The 27,140-nt window shown below is 42.8% G+C and overlaps 1 protein-coding gene across 4 annotated transcripts in view; it reads left to right on the top strand.

The window, feature by feature from the left end:
* The first annotated feature begins 17,387 nt into the window (after positions 1–17,387).
* The window catches only part of LOC124555094, a 246,868-nt gene continuing 237,115 nt past the window's right edge, over positions 17,388–27,140 (top strand). For all 4 annotated transcript variants that reach the window (XM_047128892.1, XM_047128890.1, XM_047128891.1 and 1 more), the window contains exon 1: positions 17,388–17,683. In XM_047128892.1, the coding sequence (XP_046984848.1) occupies positions 17,548–17,683 (136 nt within the window). In that variant the 5' untranslated portion in view covers positions 17,388–17,547. The remainder of the gene's footprint in view (positions 17,684–27,140) is intronic.

Below are 27,140 nucleotides of genomic sequence, written 5' to 3'. Positions count from 1 at the left end.
TCTCCAAGTGGGACGGTTTGGGCAGTTCTCTGCCAGGTGTTACCAGCGATCTTCTTGATGTCTTTGTCCCATCTGTCTGGTGGTCTTCCTCTAGGCCTCTGGTGCTCTCTCGGACTCTACTCCAGTACTAGCTTCGTCCATCTGTTGTATTTCCTTCTTGCAACGTGGCCAGCCCACTGCCATTTCAAGGAACCTACTCTTTCTAAGATGTCAATAACCTTCGTCGCAGACCGGATGTCATCTGCCCTTTTCCTGTCCCTTCTTGTATAGCCCAGCATTGATCTCTCCATGGCTCTCTGTGCTGTCCTAAGTTTCCCTTTTGTGAATAAGTTCAGTGTCCATGTCTCGCAGCCATACGTCATCAAGGGAAGAATTCATTGATCAAATACTGCTTTCTTCAGATTTACTGGCATTTTTGATCTGAATACTTTTGAATTCTTCCCAAATGCTTGCCAGCCAAGCTTGATGCGGCAATAGATTTCTGGCCTTATGTCTCCCTTCATATTTATAATCTGGCCAAGGTAGACATATTCACTGACCTCTTCTAGTAGACTGTCCTTGACTTTCATATCTCCAGCTGGGACCCATTTGTTGGATATTACTTTTGTTTTGGAAAGGTTCATGTTCAAGCCAACTAGCTGACATTCCGATGCAAGATCTGTAACTAAGTTTTGGAGCTCTGCGAAGTCTTTGGCCAGTAAGGCAATATCATCAGCAAATCTCAAGTTGGTAAGCCTTCTTCCATTAATTCTAATTCCCTTACCTTCCCAGCTCAGCTGTATATATGTATTATAAAATGCAAATGCAGATATCTGCATACAGATATTTTTGGAAACGCTATTTTGATTATCTGATATGAAAATGGGTCCCGCCCCGGAGCTAGTCATAAAGTAAATAAAAAAGTAGAATTTGCAAGTTACCTGTTTTTTGGTTGTAGTGATTAACGAAAGTTGCTGACCTGCAATTATTCCAGCATGCGGTAAGTTCAAATGGTTCAAATGGCTCTGAGCACTATGGGACTCAACTGCTGAGGTCATTAGTCCCCTAGAACTTAGAACTAGTTAAACCTAACTAACCTAAGGACATCACAAACATCCATGCCCGAGGCAGGATTCGAACCTGCGACCGTAGCGGTCTTGCGGTTCCAGACTGCAGCGCCTTTAACCGCACGGCCACTTCGGCCGGCCATGCGGTAAGTTCGTGACTTTATACCTTACTTTTACTTCTTAACTTTCGGTTTTATTTTTGGTACACTAAATTACTAACTTGCAGCCAACAGCTGATGTGTTTGTAAAGCTGAAAGTGCGTCACCCGATTTACATTTCAAACTAATCGATTTGCTAACCGATGATCACCGAAATAGTTTATTTTACTGAACCAAACGTTTACTCCATTTCTACCAGAAATTATCGAAGGAAGAATTTCCCAAACTGCACAGAGAAACAACGAAAATTATTTCTATGTTATGTTCCACATGTGTACGTGAAAGGCTTTTTCTGTTCTTTCTTGTACGAAAACTAAATTGCGTGGAAGTATTTCTGACTGTAATTTAAAACATGCTGTGAGAATTGCTGTCGGCCGATCCCTTGTTCCAGATCTTACTAGCATTTAATGCAAATGAAAAAAGGAAGTTTTGGAAAAGGTCGAGATAGGTGAAGCAAGTGAGACAAGTGTAAGGAAAGAGAGAGAGAGCTATTGCGCGATGTTAAGGAGTGGGGATTTGCACCGTCGTCAACATAGCGAAGCCGTCTTCCACAAACTGCGCTCGGCGATGCGCCTTTGAAAACACCTTCAGAGGTTCAAGTGGTTCAAATGGCTCTGAGCAATATGGGACTTAACATCTGTGGTCATCAGTCCCCTAGAACTTAGAACTACTTAAACCTAACTAACCTAAGGACATCACACACATATATGCCCGAGGCAGGATTCGAACCTGCGACCGTAGTAGTCATGCGGTTCCAGACTGTACCGCCTAGAACGGCACGGCCACAACGGCCGGCCATTCAGAGGTCCTGCTCTGTTTTATGTACTACGGCCCTACCCGGCTTTGCACAAGTAACGATGGCCACACGACTTGCCTGGCGTAGCAGTAATAATTTATAGACAGAACGTGTTAATAATATTAAATAGGAAAATTTCCTGATGTTCAGCTAAATTCTACCTATTTGGATACGAACTAGCTTTCTGCATCTTCCACCATCTTCAGGTGACACAGATATTACTTACACAGAACATATAAAAATTATGTCATGTAGAGTATTTACATACGACAGCATTACATTTTTTATCACGTAGAAATACACTGAAGAGCCAAAGAAACTGGTATACCTGTCTAATGTCGTGTAGGACCCCTGCGAACACGCAAAAGTGTCGCAACACGACGTGGCATGGACTCGACTAATGTCTGAAGTAGTGATGGAGGGAACTGATACCATAAATCCTGCAGGGCAGTCCATAAATCCGTAAGCGTATGAGGGGTTGCAGAGCAAGGCATAGCAGATATGCTCAATAATGTTCATGTCTGGAGAGTTTGGTGGCTAGCCAAAGTGTTTAAACTCAGAAGAGTGTTCCTGAAGGAACTCTGTAACAATTCTGGACGTGTGGGGTGTCGTATTGTCCTTCCGCACGCACAATGGACATGAATGGATGCAGGTGATCAGACAGGATGCTTAGTACGTGTCACCTGTCAGAGTCGTAACTAGACGTATCTGGGGTCCCACATCACTCACCCCCACACCATTACAGAGCATCCACCAGCCTGAACAACCTCCTGCTAACATTCAAGTCCTTTCTCTGCCTCGTGATGACTGGGTGTTGTGTGATATCCTTAGGTTAGTTAGGTTTAAGTAGTTCCAAGTTCTAGGGGACTGATGACCATAGATGTTAAATCCCATAGTGCTCAGAGCCATTTGAACCATTTTTGAACATTCAGGTCCAATGATTTATGAGGTTGTCTCCATAACTGTACACGTCAATGCGCTCGATACAAATTGAAACGACACTAGTCCGACCAGGCAACATATTTCCAGTCATTAACAGACCAATTACGGTGTTGGTGGGCCCAGGTGAGGCGTAAAGCTTTGTGTCGTGCAGTCATCAAGAGTACACGAGTGGGCCTTCGGCTCCGAAAGCCCATATCGATGATGTTTCGTTGAATCGTTCGCACGCTGACACTTGTTGATGGCCCAGCATTGAAATCTGCAGCATTTGCGAAAGGGTTGCACTTCTGCCACGTTGAACGATTCTTTTCAGTTGGTATTGGTCCTGTTCTGGCAGGATCTTTTTACGGTTGCAGCGATGTTGGAGATTTGATGTTTTACCGCATTCCTGATAGTCACGGTACACTCGTGAAATCGTCGTACGGAAAGTTCCTCACTTCATCGCTTCCTCGTAGATGCTGTATCCCATCGCTCGTGCACCGACTATAACACCCACGTTCAGACTCACTTAAAGCTTGATAATCTGCCATTGTAGCAGCAGTAACCGACCTAACAGCTGCGCAGACACTTATTTTCTTATATAGGCGTTTCCGACCGCAGCGATGTCTTCCGCCAGTTTACATATCACTGTATAGGCATGCCTATGCCAGTTTCTTTGTCGTTCCAGTGTAATTACGTTAACCGAAAAATAGGAAACGAAGTTTTTTGTACAGGTACATTTAACAATTGAAAAAAAGTAATTTTGAACATGCAATTTCAATGTATTATTTATAACTGAAACTTCATTTCAAAGCTCGGAGAAAGGAAATTTAGTTTGATCATTTAACACTAAGCTGGCACTCTGTGTCTTACGTTCGTTGATTACCAGTATTTCCAGCAGGGTCATCTTCCTACTTTTCTTTACAGAATATAAAACTTCTCATTCTACATAATATGGTTTTTTTTTTAAGATGATCGGCAAAGGTTGAACATTTCTTTCTTTATATCCAGCTTCAGATAACTTAATTACCGCAGCTTTACCTGACTGACCAATAGTGCTTTCATGCAATTTTACATGCACCACTCTGCGCCAAACGTTGCCGTTTGTCTTTATTATTGGTTAAAAATTCTGATATGCTGTTGGTGTGTCCGCAGCTCGTGGTCGTGCGGTAGCGTTCTCGCTTCCCACGCCCGGTTTCACGGGTTCGATTCCCGGCGGGGTCAGGGATTTTCTCTGCCTCGTGATGACTGGGTGTTGTGTGCTGTCCTTAGGTTAGTTAGGTTTAAGTAGTTCTAAGTTCTAGGGGACTGATGACCATAGATGTTAAGTCCCATAGTGCTCAGAGCCATTTGAACCATTTTTTTTTTTTTTTTTTTTTTTTTGCTGTTGGTGTAATCCGAGGGCGACTGAAAAGTAATGCCTCCGATTTTTCTATGTGGAAACTCTGAAAGAATTTTAAATAAAACAAACGTCATTAACATTTCACATCTTCATTCTTCATGTCTACATATTTATTTCTCAACACAGCCACCCTGGGGAAGAACACATTTCTCCTGACGAGGGATCAGTTTGTTGATACCGTTGCTGTAAACCGTCTGACTTTGTTGACGGAACCACAACCTGCCTGCACTGTTTTATCATTATCAAAGTGTTGTCCTCGAAGGTGTTCTTCAAGATGGAGGACGATCGATGATAGTGAACCCAAGACGTCGGACTGTAGCAGATGTCGCAGAGCTCGTGTTTGGTACGGCGTTGTCATGCTGAAGGAGTGTGTGTTTCAGAAAATGTAAAACTACTTTTATGTTGGATAATGAATAAATGATACTGTATTGTTTTAAAAGATTGTTTTATTTTTGACATTATTCTCCTTCTCATCCTCTTACACGGTTCAGGTAAGTATTTATTATACACTGTCTATGCGATTCGCTGAGTACTGGACTTATAATTCTTGAAATGTTCTCAACCATTTCTGTCACCAACAGCCTGCACACAGAGACCCACACGAGCCTCTGTGTGTGTGGTAAGTGGTCACTCGTCTAATATGTGAACTGAGGTGGGTACCTGTTGCAGAAAATAGCAAAAATTGCTGCGTGCGAGCCTTGCGCACCACGGCCAGAGCCAGAAAGCGATCGCCGCTATCGCTCTCTGGTTTCAGACAGAGGACGGCTCTTGGCCGGTGCAAGCCGCAGCTCGTTGAAGTTATCAATTCGTGTGTATAGAGCGTGTCAGCCGCTAACCGCCACAGCCTCGTGAGTGGCAATGCGGGGATATATTCCACGAGTAACTATGCGACAGATAAATGTGTTACATTCAGAGCACCAGTTGCATGGCAGCCTACACATGCCCTAGAATTTCATATGCCGAGCACCTGCGCTGTAATATAACAATGCCGACGCTGGAGGCGAAAAATAATATTCTATGGAACACAGGATTTGCTCACGGCACTTCCTTGATAGTGCTGCCACAATGAGGCAAATGGTTAAGCTATTCCTTAGCTGAGGACAGGTCCTGGCTCACCCGCGCCTATGCAGACACAGGTGTTGGGTTGGGTTGATTTCGGGGGAAGAGACCAAACTGCGAGGTCATCGGTCTAATCAGATTAGGGAAGGATGGGGAAGGAAGTCGGCCGTGCCCTTTCAAAGCAACCATCCCGGTATTTGCCTGAAGCGATTTAGGGAAATCACGGAAAACCTAAATCAGGATGGCCGGACGCGAGATTGAACCGTCGTCCTTCCGAATGCGAGTCCAGTGTGCTAACCACTGCGCCACCTCGTTCGGTAAGCAGACACAGGACTCGAGTTGTATATGTAGCAATAAGCGTTCCTGGAATAGAAGGCGCTCGCGTGTATCAAGAGGCGCTTCCGAACAGGATCTCATTCGGGTCTTGTCCGTGACAGGTGTCCCTTTCTTGCGATAGTGCGTTAGACTGGCTAAGGCTAGTCTTTGATGGTTCTCGCTTGCATTCCTGTCCCTCAGTCTCCACTGAGTAGCATGTTTCAAAATACCCACCTCCCATCTGCTGTTACCTCTATCCTTCACCCCAAGACCCCTTCAAGCGCCATGGAGCACTGTGTTGCCTCTGCTGACGACGACGATAGCGTCGCTGATAAGTATCCCAGAATGACGTCTAACGACACAGGTGAGGTCTGGTTTCAGGCAGAGCCGTCTGAAAGTAGCTGTAATCTAAAAAAATAAAAAATAAAAAGAACTGCGTATACGCTGGAGTGACTGGGATATGTGCTGGACCGCCACTGGCGCCATTCGACAAACTGGTGCCTAGTTCTTCTATTAAGATTCCTGTCAGACAAGTCTGATGTCTCCACAGTTTTAACAGTGTGCTGGTATATAGTGCCACCGCTCGATCACGAACATAAGCAAGACTATGTCCACCCCTACTAAGAGGGAGGGTAAGGGCGTCATATCTTACTGTAAATAGTAGACCTGCACTCACAAAGGAACCAAACGCCACCAGTATTCGTCAAGCTGTCATCACCGACATTGGGAGTACTTGAGAAAAGTGCGAAACTCGTGACGCCAGGTAGAGGTTAACAATATGAGACCCGTTGGATCATGTCTAATGCCCGTATGATGTAGCACACTCTTATAGCTGTACGCTGGTGTGCGACATATGTCGTTGGGAAAAACAATACCTAGGCATTTCAAGTTATCCATGAGCCGTAAAGGTACTAGACATTCTTCCAGTAGACCAACACCAATATTCATCGCTACGGACTTGTCCATATTTAGAGACTGCCAGGGGCCGTTCCATATTTGCGTATTCAATCTAAAGCCACAGTCATATCGTTTTCATCCCATACTATCAGCACCAGGCCATCCGCATATGACCTGAACGTACATATGTATCCTCGCAAAGTCAGTCGTGTCAATCGTTGTCGTAAGCTGCAAAATAACAGGCTGCAAAATAACGGATAGAGAGCCAGTGCATATAATGCCGTTAATAAGGGACATCCTTGCCTGACCAATCTCGCTACGACGAGAGATTTTCTCGTGCGTCCACCGACGAGGACTTTGGAGGAGGCATTGCTGAGTAGCCGCGTCACGACAGTGATAAATGGTCGTGGAAATCGCATGTGCGTCAGGACTTCTGCAAGATTTGTGTGTTACTCTATCAAAGGCTTGGTCAAAATCTATTGACGCTAATGCTGCACGAAAGCGGCACGGTTTTGCCAGGGCGAACAAATCACGATATTCAACAAGCCCCGTCTGCATGTTGTTATCTCCGCCGAGCGAAGTTTGACTGAGTGAGACCACTTGGCTCAATACTCTTCGGAGGCGTGCTGTTAATAATCTGGTGAATATTTTAAAGTCGCAGTTAAGGAGCGTCAGTCGTCAGTATTCCCGTATCCGTGTACCACCCGAGGGTTTGTGTATCGGAATAATCAGCTCCTCCACAAAAGCCGGCGGTAAGGGCACGTCAGGAGACATTAATTCGCGGCAGATAGTAGTCCATCGTGACGCTATAACATAGCTAAAGGTCCTGCAGAATTCCAGAGGCGGCAATCTGGTCCTGGCGATTTCTTCACCGATCCCCTACCAATGGCCTCCATCACTTACTCGTCTGTAATCCCCTCCATCAGGTGTGCTTCGCTTCTGGTTCCATGGTGCCTAAAATCGTACGTGTAACTTCGTTAATGGCCGCCATATCGGTGTCCGTTAAGGTGTAAAGTTGAGTGTACTGTTCTACAAAGGTATTGCCTATTTCTTGTTGTGATGTTAGGTGTCTGCCATCATCCGTGTCCACGGTGTGTACTAGACTCTTCGTCGTCTTTTGCTTTCGTTGATGATGTGATACATCAATGGGCGTTCTCCTGCAACCCACTGTCTGTACCGGACGATGCATAGATGTTGGGTCGTACGTCAAGTACTGTCATTGCTAATCCCCGCTCCGACAGTAGATACGGTACATCCTCTGCCATGATGCCTTCCTTAAGAAGTATTGCTATGCAGCTGCTGATTTCGGAGGCGTACATGACAGGAAATTCATCAACGCATACTTCTTGTAGGAGGACGATGTCGATGTCCGCTGCTTGTAGCATATCTTTGAGTAACGACATCATAGTCTGCGACCGTATGTTATTGATATTGATAAAAGGAAACCGATATGCTTTTCTTCGTTCCGTCGCATATACATCGGCCTAGGGAACTTACGCCGTCTGCTGTTGTACTGGCACGTTACGTGATCCCGCCCTGCCTGCCGTCGTTGGTTATAAGATTAACTTTAGTGGGGCGCCGCCCCGGAGGTGTCGCCTGTTGCGACTGTCGGTGAGTCCCCTTCTCAGTCATCAGCCCAGTCTCCTTGGGACAAGTCTTCCCTCGGCCGGGGCTCGCCAGGCCCGTCTCTCTGTGTCTCCTCTTCTACTACCTGGAAGTGGCAGTGGACTGCTGGTTGCCGTGTGTTGTAAAATTTTTGAGGTCTTTCTTGATGTATGCTGCTGTCGAGACGGTGGTGTTCTGGATGAGGAGTCTCAGGACCCTCTGTGAGGTGGCCGTCCTCCTCTGTCGTTCCTTGATCGTCGTCCTGCATACGTATTAAAGAGCCGTCCGACGGGGTTAGACGTCGTTTCTTGCGCCGTTTCGGAGACGATTGCTTACGCTTGTGCGTTTCTGTACCTGAATATGGGCGAGTGTCTCTGTCGCCACTGCAGTCTGACACGAAGGCAGTCGTTGGCACTATTCGACTGTCGATGACCATTTGCTCTTCCGATCTCTGTGTTGGTGGTATCGGTCTGTGCCGCTCAGTGGGGGCGTCGCTGTCGTCATCATGCTCGCGTCGTCATCCGCCGTCGTCGGCTTTTCGACTGGCCTGTCCAGCTGGTGGGAGATGTCACTGTTCAGTGGGGCGTCCTTCCGGAACACATTTGCATATGTGAGAAGGAGAGACGTCGCCATAGGTGTTGCTACAGCTTCACCTCCCGGTATTTGTACAATTCTTCGATTGAGACACGCAGAGCGAACGTGACCTTCCTCACCATGACCTGGGCAAGTTTTCAGCTGACCGTCGTAAACGACTATCACTCTGCAGCCTCCAGTTGTGAGATGAGATGGCACATCTTTTGATAGCACGATCCGAATAGTTGCACACCATTAAGTACCGCGTTATCCGTTTTTCGGCTATGTGACTAAGTACCCGACCATAGGATCGTAGCGCGTTAACCACGATCTCAGCCGGAACCTCAAATGGTAGCTCAAATACTCTGACAGTTCTTAATCCAAGCTCCGCATGATCAATAGCTACCGTTCCGACATGGCTGTCAGAATGTTTAAATTTCAGTCCATGTTTAAGGTCGCGTACTGTCTTGTCACACACCGTGTCGTTGATCAGTTTGACGTAGACCACACTTCTTGTAATGGAGAAGTGGATGCCAATCATATTTTGAGGTTCAATCTTAATTTCTCCACGTATAAATAGTTCTACTTCAAATGCCTTCGGTCGTGCAAATTCATTATTAAAGCGATCTTGATAGTAGACTGTCGGTACGAATAAGCCATAGTTCGAAAGTGCAAGTACTAGCGAAGGGTAATACGAAGTAAACAACCGCGTGAGCGCGAAGCTCCGTCCGAGCCCCACGACTGCGGAAAGTGTATCATTACACTATACAGCCCTTCCAACCATTTGGCTATTCGTGCAAGACTCAGGACCAGACCCTAATTTCTTTGTGGCGTCAACCACGCATCTACGACCTGGACTCGTACATCCATTACGTATACTCCCATACATATCAGACATTGTAGTTTGAAAGTCGCTTGTCGGTATCGGCAGAGAGATAAGATACTGCAGTGCCTGTGTTATTCTGATTACGATGCAAAGTTCCTCTGGACATGCATGCATACATGCATGCAAGCGACTTACAAAGTACAACGTCTGACCTGTACGGGAATATACATAATGTATGTACGAGTCCAGGTCGTAGACACATGGTGGACGACATGTAGAAATTAGGGTCTACCTGTGAGTTGTGCACGGATAGCCGAATGGCATGGCGACCGCTCGCGATAAGCGGGAAATCCGGGTTCGAACCCTGGTCGTCACAAATTTCCATTGTCGTCATTCCATTCTACAGCTGATGGTTGTCATTATTCGCAATTGGGAATGCATTTCATGTATTTCATAACGGCTGTAGTCGCGGCAGTGCCTGTTCCTTTGGACATGCATGCATGTCCAAAGAAACTTTGCATCATAACCAGAATAACACAGGCACTGCAATATCGTATTTCTCTGCCGGTACCGCGCAAGCGACTTTCAAAGTACAACGTCTGACCTGTACACTAATAATGGATGTACGTGGCCGGCCGGGGTGGCCGAGCCGTTCTAGGCGCTGGAACCGCGCGACCGCTATGGTCGCAGGTTCGAATCCTGCCTCGGGCATGGATGTGTGTGACATCCTTAGGGTAGTTAGGTTTAAGTAGTTCTAAATCTAGGGGACTGATGACCTCAGAAGTTAAGTCCCATAGTGCTCATAGCCATTTGAACAATTTTTTGGATATACATGTCCAGGTCTTAGACGTATGGTTGACGACATATGGTTGTTTGCGTCTGGCCGTGAGTCGTGCACGGATAGCTAAATTCTAAGGCGACAGCTTGCGATAAGGGGAAAATCTGGGTTCGAGTCCTGGTCCGGCACAAATTCTCATTGTCATCATTCCATTCTACAGCTGATGATTGTCATTATTCGCCATTCCAAATACATTTCATGTGCATTATGGCAAAGTGGTCATCAACGTGGCCGAAAAATGGGCCACGTTTACAACGTACCCAGCCCTCAAAGGGGTACGACAGATTAAAATTGAGTTGACAAGGTACGTGCCGCCCTACCTCGTCATCGGCAACTGCAGGACGATTATTATATACGATGGACAACCACGCACTTGTTCCGGTTGCGGCCAAGAAGAACACGTCAGATCGGCATGACTACAATGCCGACTAGCTCAAATTCCTGCAGTTGAATCTGTGACTCCTTCAGGAGGTTGCATGGACGGCTGCCCCATCCGAAGTCGACCACACTCGTCAGAGAGATGCACCTGACAGGACGATCTTGGTAGAGTCAGAAGTGCTGGACCTGTCCACTATGATGGTGCCCACTCCAGAAGACAATCAACAGCCAGTCTTGCAGGAGGGATGGATGAGAAGATGACGCATGGGTGGTGCCGACTGCAGCCGTTCTTCCCAACAACAGAGCAGTCGAAAAGATCCGCCTCCATCTGGATATTGAAACACACGTCTGCAAACAGCATTCCCCTCGAAGACACAAGAAATGGCGGTGTCCTCTGTTAGACGACTGCGTGCTGCTAACGTCTGAAAAGGACTGTGGGCAGCCTGACAGCGGTACAGAGGTCGCACTAGCACCACACTCAGTAGATCGCATTGACAACGGATTCATTCGTTCCGATCCCTCTGTAAGGCAGGATGGCATGGAGCTTTCCGCTGCAGACTACCAACCTGTAGTAACGACGAAGCCCGTTCCGAGAGCCGCAGCTGAGATATCCCATCAATAGTTGATGGAACCTCATGGCGACTGGGCAGACGATTGTGAAAAAGGCTTACTGTATGTCGTGTCAGACACCATGCGAGGGATTTCATCTCATCAGTGTTAATCCCTTGCTACGATCAGTGACTGCGAAGAGGGATAGACTTCAAACTTATCGTTTTGCGACTATTAACACTAACACTATATTGATGTGCACTAAATTACCCTTGCTTCAGGACGTGCTAAACGCCGCTGCCAACGATATAGCCTTTCTCCAGGAAATATATGCTGGCAAGTTCCCAGTCATGTACGGCTGTGACACGCGCGTGTCTCACACCTCTGCCACAGGCAGCGGTGTCACTATACTCCTGCAGGAAGGAACAGTGGTGGACGACATTCACTATCTCCCATGGGCTCGAGGAATGGTACTCACAATGTAGGGTATAAGGCTTACCTACATCTACATAGGTACTCCGCAAGCCACCGTACGGTGCGTGGAGGAGAGTATCCTGTACCACTACTTATCACCTCCTTTACTGTTCCACTCGCAATTAGTGTGCTGGCGTACACCTTCTCCAGCACACCAGCCAGCACTAAGAAACATTGTATAGCAGGCGCTGAACTAGGCGCGCCTATGACAAGACGAAGACACTCTCCCACGCCACGTGCCGATAACGCCCCCTGGGCAGCGTGTATATAGGCCGCCGCCAACGACCGTACTCAACCTCTCAATCAGTACCTCAGTACGTCGCATCGGGACTCAGTTCGTATTGCACCTCAATACGTTGCACTGTACTCCAATCTTCCACAGGGACAGTTGTCGCCTCACACCTTAGCTAGCTGTGAGGAAACGTTATTAATTGTATATAGCTGTGATATGGACACGGACAAGATTCAAGAATTAGTACCTGTTATCTTATTGATGTTAACCACAGAATTTCAGATTGGATATCATTGAAGTTAAGTACTCAATTGATCCCTGTAATAAAGTGTATCTTAAACCTATGTGCATTTTGTGTTGTAGTGAGAGGAAACCAACCACCCGCATATCATACCACCCTCTTCTCATCCAGCCAGTAGCCACAAAATATTACGAGAGGGCACAGCCACAACAAATAGAGCGAGGGAAAAAAGGCTATCTACATGTCTACATGTCTCCATGTTGTTGTTGTTGTGGTCTTCAGTCCTGAGACTGGTTTGATGCAGCTCTCCATGCTACTCTATCCCGTGCAAGCTTCTTCATCTCCCAGTACCTACTGCAACCCAAATCCTTCTGAATCGGTTTGGTGTATTCATCTCTAGGTCTCCCTCTACGATTTTTACCTTCCACGCTGCCCACCGTCCTCAAAATGTCTTCCACGAATGGTATCCTTTAATGGCCCAAACAAGTGGAAGTCTGAGGGGGGTAGGTCAGGGATGTAGGGTGGATGGGGTAGCACTGCCCAACCCTGTTTTGCGATGTGTTCAGCAGTCCACAGACTTGTGTGGGACCGAGTGTTATCGTGTTGCAACAAAACATCTCTTGGGTTGCTGTGGCATTGAAGTCGCTGGAAGCGCATCTTGAGTTTTGTAAATATGTTGGCATATGCTTCTGAATAGGCATCACATCAATGAGAATCACACCTTCACAGTCACAGAACACAGTGATCATGACCTTACCGGCAGAAGCAGTTGCTTTGAATTTTTTCTTCTGTGGGGAGTGAGAATGGCGCCATTCCATCGACTCTCGTTTTCTTTCGGTCTCAAAATGGTGAACCCAGGTTTCATCACCTGTCACAGTCTGGGACAAGAAGGCCTCCCCCTCAGCTTAAAAACGTTGCAACAAATCAAGACAAATGTTTTTTTCTGTGCAATTTGTGATCCACCGTTAGACGCTGCGGGATTCATAGGCTAATGGGAGGGGGAGGGGGTTTGGGGGAATGGAATATCGCTTAACAAAAGGAGAGTAGGGGTCCTCCGTCCACAAACTGGTAAAATCTGGTGTTGCTTAAAGTAGTTTTTGGTAACTGGTTTGGAGTTCAGGTTAAAAAAATGTGTATCAATAAATAATAAGACGCCCATTTTAAGTTAAATAATATTTATTGGTTTATATAGTAAGCTATTTGCCGCTCTTATTCTTTTGTTAAAATGTGTTTGAAATCTATTGCAACCTGTATTGCTACATAATTATAAAAAGAATGATTGAATCTGTTGGAGTAATATATTCGCTGTTTTCTGAAGTCATTTTATCCAGTGTAATATGATACTCCACGGGGGGGGGGGGGCTATAGCCCCCATAGCCCCTCCCCCTTAGGCCGGCCGCTGTGGCCGAGCGGTTCTAGGCGCTTCAATCTGGAACCGTGCGACCGCTACGGTCGCAGGTTCGAATCCTGCCTTGGGCATGGATGTGTGTGATGTCCTTAGGTTAGTTAGGTTTAAGTAGTTCTACGTTCTAGGGGACTGATGACCTCAGATGTTAAGTCCCATAGTGCTCAGAGCCATTTGAACCCTCCCCTTGCCACCACCCCTGCATCCACACTGCCTTTGCTGATTGCCTAACCTAACCTAACCTAAACCTGCTGGAAGTGATGGAAACTTGGCGCGCTTACTGAAAAGACTTCAAACAATACATACGTAAGGTTTCGCATTCTTAGTGTTGTTTTCGACTGAGAAAAAAAATGCGGTGCATTATTTTCTGGGCAATCCTGGTATATAGAGAACAACAGAGGCCTTCTCACACTTTCCTGGGGCACTCTTGACAATATGCTTGTCTCCGATGAATACTCGCCACCTAGGACAATATACTGGGTTGCATTATTTAAGAAGTCTTCGAGTCACTCACATATCAGCGAACTTATTCCATAAGCTTGTATCTTCATTAACAGCCTACAATGGGGCACCGTGTCAAATGCTTTCCAGAAATCCTGAAATATGGAATCTGCCTATTGCACTTCATCCATAGTCCTCAGAATATCATGTGAGAAAATGGCAAGCTGAGTTTCGTACAAGCGATGCTTTCTAAAAACATGCTGATTCGCGGACATAAGCTTCTCAGTCTCAAGAAAGTTTATTATATTCGAAATGAGAATATGATCAAGGATTCTGCAGCAGTATCTACATACCTTCCGACATGGATAGATGTCGCGAACGTCCACATTGCTTTGAGGGAGAAGTTGCGCCGCTCTTCGAAGGTCGCCATGACTATTTAGTTTTCAGATGTGCCTTGAGTTGCATCCTGGCATTCAAAGATCAGTTTCTTCGACATAATCTATGCCTGGAACTTTTGACACTAATCCGGGATCTGCAGAAGGTGGACACTTCAGAAAATATTCATGGACATCAAAAATGGTTCAAATGGCTCTGAGCACTGTGGGACTTAACTTCTGAGGTCATCAGTCCCCCAGAACTTAGAACTACTTAAACCTAACTAACCTAAGGACATCACACACATCCATGCCCGAGGCAGGATTCGAACCTGGAACCGTAGCGGTCACGCGGTTCCCGACTGAAGCGCCTAGAACCGCACGGCCACACCGGCCGGCTATTCATGGACATCAACCTGGATTCACACAGTCCACGAATCACTCTTGCAGTCGCATTTATCGGATTTACATTTCACATACTTCCGCCAGTGAGACACAGGATGCGAAATTGTGGCTTGCAGCCTTCTTGGACCACTCAGCGTACTTATGTGCCATCACCCTTCGTGGACAACGAGTGTGGAAAAGTTGCAGTCACTGGAAGTTAAACGTCGTACACCTGGCTTTTACGGACTGTCACCAAACCATCGAGGATACATGGAATTCGTGTGAAATCCGTCTCCGTTTTCATCCTATGAAGGTCCGTTGGTGGTTGGACATCGCCAGACCTGCCCAAAGACGAACGTTGAGTAACAATGGTTGAGGCACGCAGTTGTTGCAGACATGACCCTGATATCTGCTACAAGGTACTGCGGGACTGTGATATTATGGCGCCATCTCTGGAACGACAAACAGCGACTCACCCTGCTAAGGCTCAGATCACCGCCCACACGCAAAGCCACGTAAAGGGGGCGGTAGTCCGATCGCGGATGAAGGGTAGGACAGCAAGTTGAAGCTCGTATATGTTCCACGTACTTCGTGAACGTAAACGACGCTGAAATGGCGCTGATACACTCATTCGAAATGAAGGACGGTCGTCGCCTCTTCTCACAATACGACACAGGCACCACACTGCACGACTATTATTCCCAGGTTTATTTAGCTCAAATTACTGATCCAACGGTATTGCAGACGTTTCTAAGACGATTTACGGCATCACTACCCTGACAATGGTGGTAGCTTTGCTGGAAGAAATTTCGGAAGAAGAAGCGATAGATACCATTGGTAAAGGAGGCGGCAAACAAATCTCTGGGCCCTGACGGCCTCCCCTTAGATTTTTACCAGACCTTTCAACATTTGTTAGCCACCCTATGGGCGGACATCTGTCGCGAACTATGATCTACAGACGTGCCATTCCCTGGATACTTCTGGAAGGGATGATTATACCAATTGACAAACCATCTCACAGATACAGGATTACCACCCACTGATGATCCTGAATTGTGATATCAAGACTTTTTCTGTACTGTTGGTGACATGTATACGTCAGACCTTACACCAAGTTGTTTCACCCAGTAAAACGTCGCTAGGAAATGACAACATTCAAACAGCGCTCAGTGAATACCGTGAATTGATCGCACTGGCGAGGGCATGCTATCTGAAGTGTGCATCGGCGTCAATTGATTTTAGTCAAGCCTTCTATCGGGTGGATGATAGAAATTAAAGAGTTATCATCGTATGCTAAAACAGTGAAAGCTACAACAATCGAAATGTCTTGGAACATAAGCAACCAGCAATAAAATTGTTTCAGCTTTATCAACAGCGGTTGTCGAGTCTTGGAACACAAATGATACAGCGCCAATTTCACTTTTTGTATGATTTATTTCATCTGCAAGTTCTAAACAAGAACTTTTGGGATTATAGCCACACAAAGATGCAACACGCAGGGAGGATACAGAAAATACTGTAGCTGTGTGCATTGAAAAATATCGTATCCCACTCTATAAAACTGCCTCGGTTTCAACAGATGAGGTGATAAGTATGACCAGCGTAAGAAATAGGTTTGAAGATAGTTACTTACCATTTTACTTACGATTACTTTGTGTACAGACATTTCCAGAAGAAATTCGCCAAGTTATGAAGTTCGTAACTAAAACTACCAACTCCATTGAAGCTAAACCTCCTAGTCATGGCCAATTTAAAGAATTTTTAGTTGAAATGGAGAGAGAGAACACAGGTGTTCTGCTGTGTATGGAGGTGTATTGGTCATCAAGAGGAAACGTTTTGAAATGTCTCGCTACCTTATTAATTTCCTTTGAGAACCAAAGGTTTCAAACTTACACTATACGGGTAGGTTAACTTAAACAGAGTATTCCTAAGTTGGCCTTCGATAAAAGCGTTCTCTGTCTGATTGAGGTATGTTCGCTGAGATCGGATCCTTTCCACCCTTTTCTCAAGGTTACCAAGAGATATGATTTCCTTGCCTGATACAGCTGATGTCAAAAACATAAGCAATTGTGAGAAAATTTCCAAAAGATTTTGTTTCTTTACTTAAGGATTTGCATTAATTCTTTTAATTGTTTCCCTTTTGTCACATGTAAACTGCTCTCATTTACTCTATTGGAGGATTACAAGAAACTTCCTATCCCGATCGCTGCATGCCTTGTTCATTACCTTCCACAAATATATTTGGTTCTTATATATAACCATAAATTCGGCAATTAACTTTCTAGAGCACTGAGTCATATCACGATTCTTAGTATTCACTACTCATGTGAAGACGAGAAACATTAGACTGAACAAAGACAAGTCCAACACATTCCACGCAACTTTGCTCGATGTCTGACTTTTCTCATAATCGACTTCCAGTCCGTGATTGTTTTATCTGTGAGACATAGTTGCTTTGCTCGTCGTCTGCTGAGTGAATTGTTCCGATGGCTGTCTGTGGTCGATGGTGATGTGTGGTTGTATGTAAAGTGGGCGTGTAAATGTTGTTGCTTATGAACAGCTGTGTGTTGTGAAATGCTTGAGTGGGAAACAATTTTAATGTGATTCTGCTGTCGGTTCATATGTGTTGAAATAAAATGGCAACTTCAACAGGAGATAAAACTGTTAACAAAGTAGCGTTATGTTCCGCAATTTTTGCTGGATTTGCTTATGTGGGATATTCTGTTGTACGCACAGCTTTTTGTCGGAAACTTGGACGACGTGATGGTGATGGTGAGTACAACGCCTGTGTATGTAGTTAGTTTTTGATTCATATTATATTTACAGACGCTGCTGTTACCGGCATTTCATTTAATAAGTTTCATAATTTGACCTATATAACGCGGAACTGTCCTGAGGTTTTCTTTTAGTATAGCCGCATAATTTTATTCTTCAGGTTATTGTTGAAGACATGCGAATACTCCAGTGGCAAGGTTTTAATATGTGATGGGATTTGTATGGGGAAAGTGCTGTCTCCAATCATTACCAAACCTATGTAGGTTAAACGCTAGCATTTTTTTTAATTTTATGTAAGTTTACGTTTTAAAACAATGTTAATGGAAGGCGCGCAGCAACTAACTTTGTACAATATGTGGCATGTTTTGTTGTATGATACGACTCAATAACTCGCACATTAATTAGTTTTGTTATTGTCCAACACCTGCTGGGCATTACTATAAACGAGTTTAGTTCCAAGCTACTGTATTTGAATATATTGTCATTGGTAGTAGTGGAACAGCATACAATAATTATCAAATAAATCATGTGCAATCATTATGTATATGGTGCTGAGCACATATTGATTGCAGTGTAAATATAAACTTGTTTTATTGAGTTACCTAGTAAGACAACAAGTGTTGCTTGCACTTTAGTTATTTAGCTATGCAAACAGCTCAAGAGCTGCTTTGACAGTTTGCCCTTGCTATTATGAACTTGAAGTTTTTAATCATAGAACACTACATTCATTTGCAAAATATTGACCCTTATCACTCATAATTAGGAACCGAAAGCCTTTTTAATGCACTCTAATTGGGAAATTTCAGTACCAGTGTACTATGACATTCCTCTCTGTAAATTGTTAATTCACCCACAAGTTCTACCATCAAAATGTTACATTCGTTTTAATATAAAGCATAATAATTTTAAGAAACAAAGATTAGACGTTTCAGTTTCTTTCTCCTTTCACTGTACTGATATTAAAAGAAAATCAGAGAGAGAGAGAGAGAGAGAGAGAGAGAGAGAGAGAGAGAGAGAGTGTGTGTGTGTGTGTGTGTGTGTGTTTTCTTGGCATTGAACACAACTAGGTCCAGTTTCTTGGCATTGAACACAACTAGGTCCAGTTATGGTCTCATAGTGACTGCTAACCTACACTCTTTCCATTAATTATGCTCTGCCCACAACTTCTTGCGTGAAGTATATAACACTCCTCATCCACCTCACCTCGTCTAGTGTCACTCAGTAATGTACTAAATGAGTTATTTTTGTCTTCCTATTTTATAACTCTGGCCTGTCATTCTGTTATTGGCAGTTAATATGATGACTGTTCTAAGGTATTATACTTTTGTTAACTGTGTCTGTCGCATCTCTTTGAAGGTCTTAACATTGGTATTTAAGACAGTAAAACTTGCATGTCATGATTCATTGGTCATTGTGTGACTAGTTTACTCTTCCTTGTCTTAATACTACGAAATTTTGAACTGAAGTAAATGACTATCATAAAACATGCATAGTTTTCCAAGGCAGTGGGAAAAAATATGATGGCAATGGTCAGTTAGTTAAAGAAATATGGTAATCAGTCACTTTTTAACATTTTATTTTCCTGTGGTGCATTTCAAACTTGTGGCAACACTACCTAGAGAACAAGGTTTTAAAACTCCCTCATAAGTTGACAATAACATCATGTGCCTCAGGCAAAGAGGTCACCACATGAAATACGGTTGCATTCATGCATTTGTTGGAGGTTTAAGTTGATTGCTAAATCATACTATTCTTCTGTGTTTCATTATAGCTGCTAATGTATATACTATCTTTAGCAGTTGGGTGTTAATATCTAGTGTTGCACAATTGTTGTGCTCCTTGGTGTTGGTAATTATGACAAACATATTTTTTTGAGTAGATTTTCTTTGCACGGAGCAAACACAACAAAAGCTTTTGCAAATGTCAGAAATAATAGTACAATAGTAATTGCACTTTCAAAATATGTTACATATTAAAATTGTTGCATCTTATGTTTATTACCTTAGAGCTGGTATTCTACTGCTTAATATCACAAGTAGTGTCTTAAAATTCATTGCATGAAATAAACATAATTTTTCTATCAGAAAAGATTTTAATTTTGTGTTAAAATAATTGTCCTTACACTTTCTTAGGGAGTTTGGTAGTTTGTTAAATCAAATCAACCCAGTGATGTATCAACTTCAATCTTCCATTTTTAATTTTGTTCTTTTCTTAAAGTAGTTTTATTTCGTTATGGTGGTGAAGTCAATTAGATCACCGTGCGTAATCACTTGAACTGGCTGTTGTATAACAAATGTGTATGAAGAATATATTGTTACATATTTGTGCTGCACAAATCATTTTTGGCATTATTTGCTGTGGCGTATCCCATGTAGGGCCTATAAGTCTTTGATTCATCAGCTGTGCATAATTCAATTCCATAGTTAAGAAAGGACTTCTGTAGTATATTATTGCAAGTGTTTGGCTAGGAACTATCTTTGCAAGTTGGCTATAATATTTCCATGTGCAAAATGGTTTGTTTGGCAACCATAGATTTTCATCTCTGTACATACCCAGAAATTTACTACTACCAGTTTCTGTTGCCAATATTATGTATGATGGTGTTGCAAGTACTGCCTGTTTTAAATAGCAATACTTAAGATTTCGTGACATTCACCACAAGTATTTTATTAGCTAGTTCTGTTATCCCACTAGTAGCAGCACATTGTGGCTCCTTACATTCTTTTCCATAGATTAAGGTTGAGTTGTCATCTACATAACTTATAATAAGAGAGTTCATGGGTTATTCTGCAGTGTCATTAATAATGCCTAGGCCTATATATGAGGAAAGGAGAAGACTGTAGTACTACCCATTGTTTGTTACCCATGATGTCATCAAGATGGCGCCCACCTCTATTTGAAGTGTATACAAATGGCAGATGTGATGTGACATTTTACCTGTGTGAACAGACAGAAATAAAGCAGAAAATATTTAACTGCAGAAAAAATGAAACTAATGGGACACCCACAGGAACTATGCTGTTATGGGTGGGGACAAACTAAATAAACAACAATCCTCATAATGAAGACATGACACTTCACATACTCTGCAATCAGTCCAAACAACTGTAAGAATTTAGTTGTGGTCAACATGCCGTCCCTTATTGTGACATGCAGCAACCTACTTGTGAACTACCATTTTCATATCCATGAAAAAAGAAACATAATATTAAATCTCCAACCACACTAACAGTTTCAAATTTCAGAATGAATCTATTGCCCATGACTTTCTGCATCGCTCTGACTCACTAACAAACCACAACTAATACCTTAAATCTTATTCTTGCAAACAGCACTAAAGCAGTCCAATGAATTACTAACAACACTCTCAAACAAATTAAAAACATGGACATACCACACTAGAGAGTGCCACTGCAAAATTCAAGTCGCTCTCTGCCAACACATTCTGTTTCATGTTCGCTACATCATCTAGGATGTCACAGAACATAATAATGAGTTAAAGCAGATGGGTGGTACTGTGAACTTCAGTTGACCCAAGGAAGGGAAAGGGACTTAGAACTGAGTTCTGAGGTAGATGGTGTGCTGCTGTTTCAGTAGTGGATTGAAAGTTTTTAGTTTTACCATTTAATTTGCAAGTCAGTCAAGTGCATTGCTTGTGACTCATCAGTTATGTTGCTAAAAGTTCCTTGGTTGAATCTCCAGAATGGCATGACTTCGGTTTCTTAGAGGTAACTTATGATTTCTAGCGTTGAAAGCTTTTGTCAGATCTAATGTTGGTCAGTAGTTGGAGACTTCTGGCTGACTTCCCTTTCTGTACACTGGTTTCGTAGCAGTCATTTTTAGAACATTTGGATATGTCTCTAATGCTGCAGTTAATCAAGTGCATAGTCTTACCATAGTAACTGCACTGGATATGCCACCCCATCCAGGTAATTTTTTTCTATTTAGTTTATGTATTACCTAGCGTATTTCATGTACATACACCTTCATAAATTCAAACTCAGCACATTGATTGGGGTGTCTTGGAGTCTCAACCTGTACATCTATAATGTGAGTCAGTTGGCCACTAAGGGTAGTGAAATAGTTATTAATGTCTTACATATAATATTTGGGTTTTCCACAATGTTAGCACCATGTCTTAAGCTGATTGGTTTCATGTTCATCATCTTGGGCCTTCACAGTATATGGCAGTTAACTCCCAGGATATTTTACTTATGTTAATGCTTTGAAAAATCTGCTTCTGTGGCTAGCAATTTAAGTTTTAAAAGTTATCTTTGCCTGATTGTGTTTTTCCTTAAAAATCTGCAGAGAAATAGCTTTATGAAGCAGCTATAGATCACGCATACTCTGCCTGAGTCTAATAATTCTTTGTGGGTGTTTGTATGGCATTACTTACATTGTCGAAATGTTTAACTACTTTCTGGATTTCTGTGAAAGGGGAGTTTTAGTCCTAATATCTGAACAGGGTGCAATAGAACTCATTCCATGTGTCATCAGACTCAGTCACATGGTACACAGAGTTCCACTTCTCCACTACCAGTTTGTACTAGAAAGCACTAACATATTATCTGTTCAGAATTTATTTCTGTAGAACATTTTTTGTTGCTTTTGGCACAGTTGAATTTATATAGGCCTATCTATCTCTGGACAAAAATAGCAAGAATAAAGAAAATTTAAGTTCATGTAATTTACCTTATTTATAACATTTCTGCTGGTTATAGCATAATCTGTTGGAGCATGTGTCCATTACTCTAGTGTCTGAACTTGTATGTAAAAGATTGTTTGAGCTTAATACACTGGTGAGCTTCAAGTTCACTATACTGTTTGAAGAGAGATCTATGTTAAAATCACCACATATAGTAAGGCCACAAGGACCAGCCTGGCTGACAACACTATTAAGCCCACCCGAAAGGCACATTACATCAGCATGTGGTGGGCAACGCAGCCTAATCTTTTTATATTTAGCTAACTTAACACGCGTCTCAAAAATTAGATGAGATCGACAGGAAGTGTAAAATGGCTAAAGGACAAATTTAAGGATGTAGAAGCATATATCTATAGAGGTAAGATAGATAATGCCTACAGGAAAATGAAGAGAGACCAATTGGAGAAAAGAGAACCACCTGTATGAATATCAAGAGCTAAGATGGAAAACAAGTCCTAAGGAAAGAAGGGAAAGCAGAAAGGTGGAAAGAGTATATATAGGGTTTATACAAGGACAAGGCACTTGAGGACAGTATTATGGAAATGGAAGAGGGTGTAGATGAAATGGGAGATATGATACTGCGTGAAGTACTTGACAGAGCACTGAAAGACCTAAGTTGAAACAAGGCCCCAGAAGTAGACAACATCCCATTAGAACTTCTGATAGCCTTGGGAGCGCCAGCCATGGTAAAACTTTTCCATCTTGTAAGGAAGATGTATGAGACAGGCGAAATACCTTCAGACTTCAAGAAGAATATAATAATTCCAATCCCAAGGAAAGCAGGTGTTGACAGGTGTGAAAATTACCGAACTATCTGTTTAATTGGTCATAGTTCCAAAATTCTACCACGAATTCTTTACAAACGAATGGAAAAACTGGTAGAAACCAATCTCTGGGAAGATCAGTTTGGATTCCGTAGAAGTGTAGGAACACTCGAGACAATGCTGACCCTACAACTTCTCTTAGAAGATAGGTTAAGGAAAGCTAAAGCTAGATTTCTAGCATTTGTAGACTTGGAGAAAGCTTTTAACAAAGTTGACTGGAATACTCTCTTTCAATTTCTGAAGGGGCCAGGGGTAAAATACAGGGATCGAAAGGCTATTTACAATTTGTACAGAAACCAGATGGCAGTTATAAGAGTCGAGGGGCACGAAAGGGAAGCAGTGGTTGGGAAGGGAGTGAGACAGGGTTGTAGCCTATTCCCGATATTATTCAATCTGTATATTGAGCAACCAGTAGAGGAAACAAAAGGAAAATTCGGAGTAGGAATTAAAATCCATGGAGAAGAAAAAACTATGAGGTTCGCCGATGACATTGTAATTCTGTCAGAGACAGCAAAGGACCTGGAAAAGCAACTGAGCAGAACGGACAGTGTCTTTAAAGGAGGATATAAGATGAACATCAACCAAAGCAAAACGAGGATACCGGAATGTAGTTGAATAAAATCATGTGGTGCTGAATGAATTAGATTAGGAAATGAGGCACTTAAAGTAGTAGATGAGCTTTGCTATTTGGGGAAAAAATAACTTATGATGGTTGAAGTAGAGAGGATATAGATTTAAGCGTCAGGAAGACTTTTCTAAAAGTACTTGTATGGAGTGTAGCCACATATAGAAGCGAAACATGGACGGTAAACAGTGTTGATAAGAAGCTTTCAAAATGGTGCTACAGAAGAACGCTGAAGATTAGATGGGTAGATCACATAACTAATGAGGTGGTACTGAATAGAATTGGGGAGGGGAGGCATTTGTGTCACAACTTGACTAGAAGACGAGATTGGTTGGTAGGACACTTTCTGAGGCATCGAGATAACCAGTTTAGTATTGTAGGGAAGCATGGAGGGTAAAAAATCATGGAGGGAGACCAAGAGATGAATACACTAAGCAGGTTCAGAAGGATGTAGATTGCAGTAGATATTCGGAGATGAAGAGCCTTGCACAGGATAGAGTAGCATGGAGAGCTGCATCAAACCAGTCTCTGGACTGAAGACCACAACAAAAACAATAACAACAACTTAAGACTATTACCGTGGAGCACAACGCCCATCACTTCAGTTGATCCTTCTTTGTTGTGATGATCAAGAAATTTCTACATATTTACTAACATACATTGCCACACCACCACCCTTATGGCACTGTCTGCAATCACTGATTGCAAATAAGTAACCTTTGAATCTGCATTATATTATTTCACTGAAGTTTAGTCCATGTGCACCTAGTACTGACACATGTAGTGAGTGTTCCTTCACAAATATTTGCAATAAGTCTAATTTTTTTGTGAGATATTCCACATTTAATCTTTGAGGACCCTTCTTGTTGATTTGCCATTTTGCACACCACACATTTACAGAAGTTTTAATTTTTACAATATGTGATTGTATTAACTGGATCTTAAGTACTGTGTTGCAATGACTGGCCACTTAGTGCATAGCATGACATTTCTTCAAGTGATTATGACTCGAGCACATCAGATCTACATCACTGAAAACTATTGTGATGACCAAAAATAGTTTTGTGGTTGAAGTCCAAGGCAATTGGATCCTCCTTCGTACTAACTTTTTTCGTACAGTTCACCTAACTGGGAAAATAGCTGGTCTTTCCCTTCCTTCTTATTTGCATTCTATGCTCTGTGTGTGTGTGTGTGTGTGTGTGTGTGTGTGTGTGTGTGTGTTTTCATCATAGTCCATTTTCTTTTGGCCCAGCTAATGTACATTGTTCAATATATCCCAAAACTTTTTTGATCTCAGAATTGTGAAATTGTAGTGCTTCGCTTACAGTTGATCAGTGTGGCAGATCATATCATGCTGTCATGTTTATGATGATTACATTTGTGTTAAATACTTGTGGCAATAAGTTTTGGAAACATTGCAGGTTTGTCTTGCTTTCATTTTTATATACACTAGCTGATCAAAAGTATCCAGGCATATGTTGGTGGGCATTGATGTGGAATGTGTCCAACCTTCACCTTTATGATGGCTTGAACTATGCTGGGGGCACTTTCAATGAGGTGAGGTGAGGTGTCTGAATGTCTGTGGAGGAATGGCAGCCCATTCTTCCCCAAGAGCTGAAACCAGGGAAGGTAGTGGTGTAAGACACTGAGATCTAGAGTTAAGTCACATTGTATCATGTAACTCATCCGAAAGGTGTCCCATTGTGTTAAGGTTGGGATTCCTGGCAGGCTAGTCTATTTCAGGATTGTTACTGTCCACAAGCCATTGCTTCACAGAGGCTGCTATATGACAGGGTGCACTGTCATGCTGATACAGTCAATTTGTGCAAACAGTTCCTCTTACGTACTGACTACTGTAAAAAGTGTTAGCATTTCAATAACTGCAGTGAGGGGTCCATGAAAAATGTCCCCATACTATAACTCTTCCTCTTTCTCCTCCCCTATGCCTCCCTCCTTCCCCTTCCCCCTCACATCACTGTTGGCACTACACATGATGGCAGGTAAAGTTCTCCAAGCACTTGCCATACCCTAACCCTTCCATCAGACTGAAACAGGATATAGAAGGTTTCATCTCTCATAGTCACTCGTTTTCAGTTATACACTGTCCAGTGGCATCACCCTTTACACCATCTCAGTTTTCACTTAGCATCAACTAGAGAAATATGTAGCGTATGAGGAGCTGCTCGACAACTGTACCCTATTTTGTTTTCAACTCTCTGCACACATTATCTGCGCTAGCTGGACTTCTGATACCACTTTGGAATTTACGAGTTATTCCTTTCACTGATGACACATAATTTCTTTTTTTGCATCTACCCTCTGCAATGCTTGATGGTCTCCATCTGTTAGTACATGATGTCTGCTTGGTCTTAGTTTAGCTGTGGTTGTCTCTTCACATTTCCACTTCACTTCACTGTCACATCACCAGTAGTCGACATGGGCAGGTTTAGAATTGTTGTAATGTTCCGAAGGAACTTGTTACTCATCTGACATTCAATAACTATTCCACATTCAAATCCATTGAGCTTTCCAGATCAACCCATTCTGCTGTTATTGTTTCTCTATTGATAACACCTTACTCCCCACCTCCTTTTACATTGGCAGGTCCGTCTCCCGTCACATATAGAGGTCAATTCTGCATTACATAGTGTCCGGATACTTTCAATGAGGTAGTGTAAATTATTGTGACCTCTTATAATCACAGCATGATCATATTTTTTTTAGTTGACTTCACCACATTTTTATAGAATCCTGTGACTTTCACAAGGACAATTATGCTAATCCACTAAGAAGTAAAAAGTTTAAACATTTTGCTTAATACAATTATGGTAAACATTTTTGGAATACAGTGATCAATAGATTATTATATTTTGACTAAAGTTCAGTCTTGATCACACCATTTATGTTTCAATGACATATGTAACCGGTTTTGGTTATTTTTACATAACCATCATCAGACCTGTGGATTAATTTTAGGAAATACTAGAAACCAATCTTTAAATAAAATGAAAGTGTCTAAAAAACTTTTTTTTAACAAGATAAAATAAAATTAATTATACCCATGGCTCCCTTAGGATGGTAGGCGGAGCTCTCCTCAGCTGCTACGAAGTCAACTGATCGTTATGAGTGCTGAGCACGAGCTTAAATACGCAGAGGCTCTGCCTACTTCCTGTCACACTACTTCATAACTGCCAATCAGCGTTCATAATATGATGCCATCGTCAAAGTATAAAAATAGGAAATACACTAATAACATAAAATTGATTCATTTAAAATGTCTGATTAACAGATAGTTAGTAT

Source organism: Schistocerca americana, chromosome X (assembly GCF_021461395.2).
Source record: "Schistocerca americana isolate TAMUIC-IGC-003095 chromosome X, iqSchAmer2.1, whole genome shotgun sequence".
NCBI lineage: Eukaryota > Metazoa > Arthropoda > Insecta > Orthoptera > Acrididae > Schistocerca > Schistocerca americana.
The sequence above is the reverse complement of the archived record's forward strand: the minus strand, read 5'-3'. Positions and strand labels throughout refer to the sequence as shown.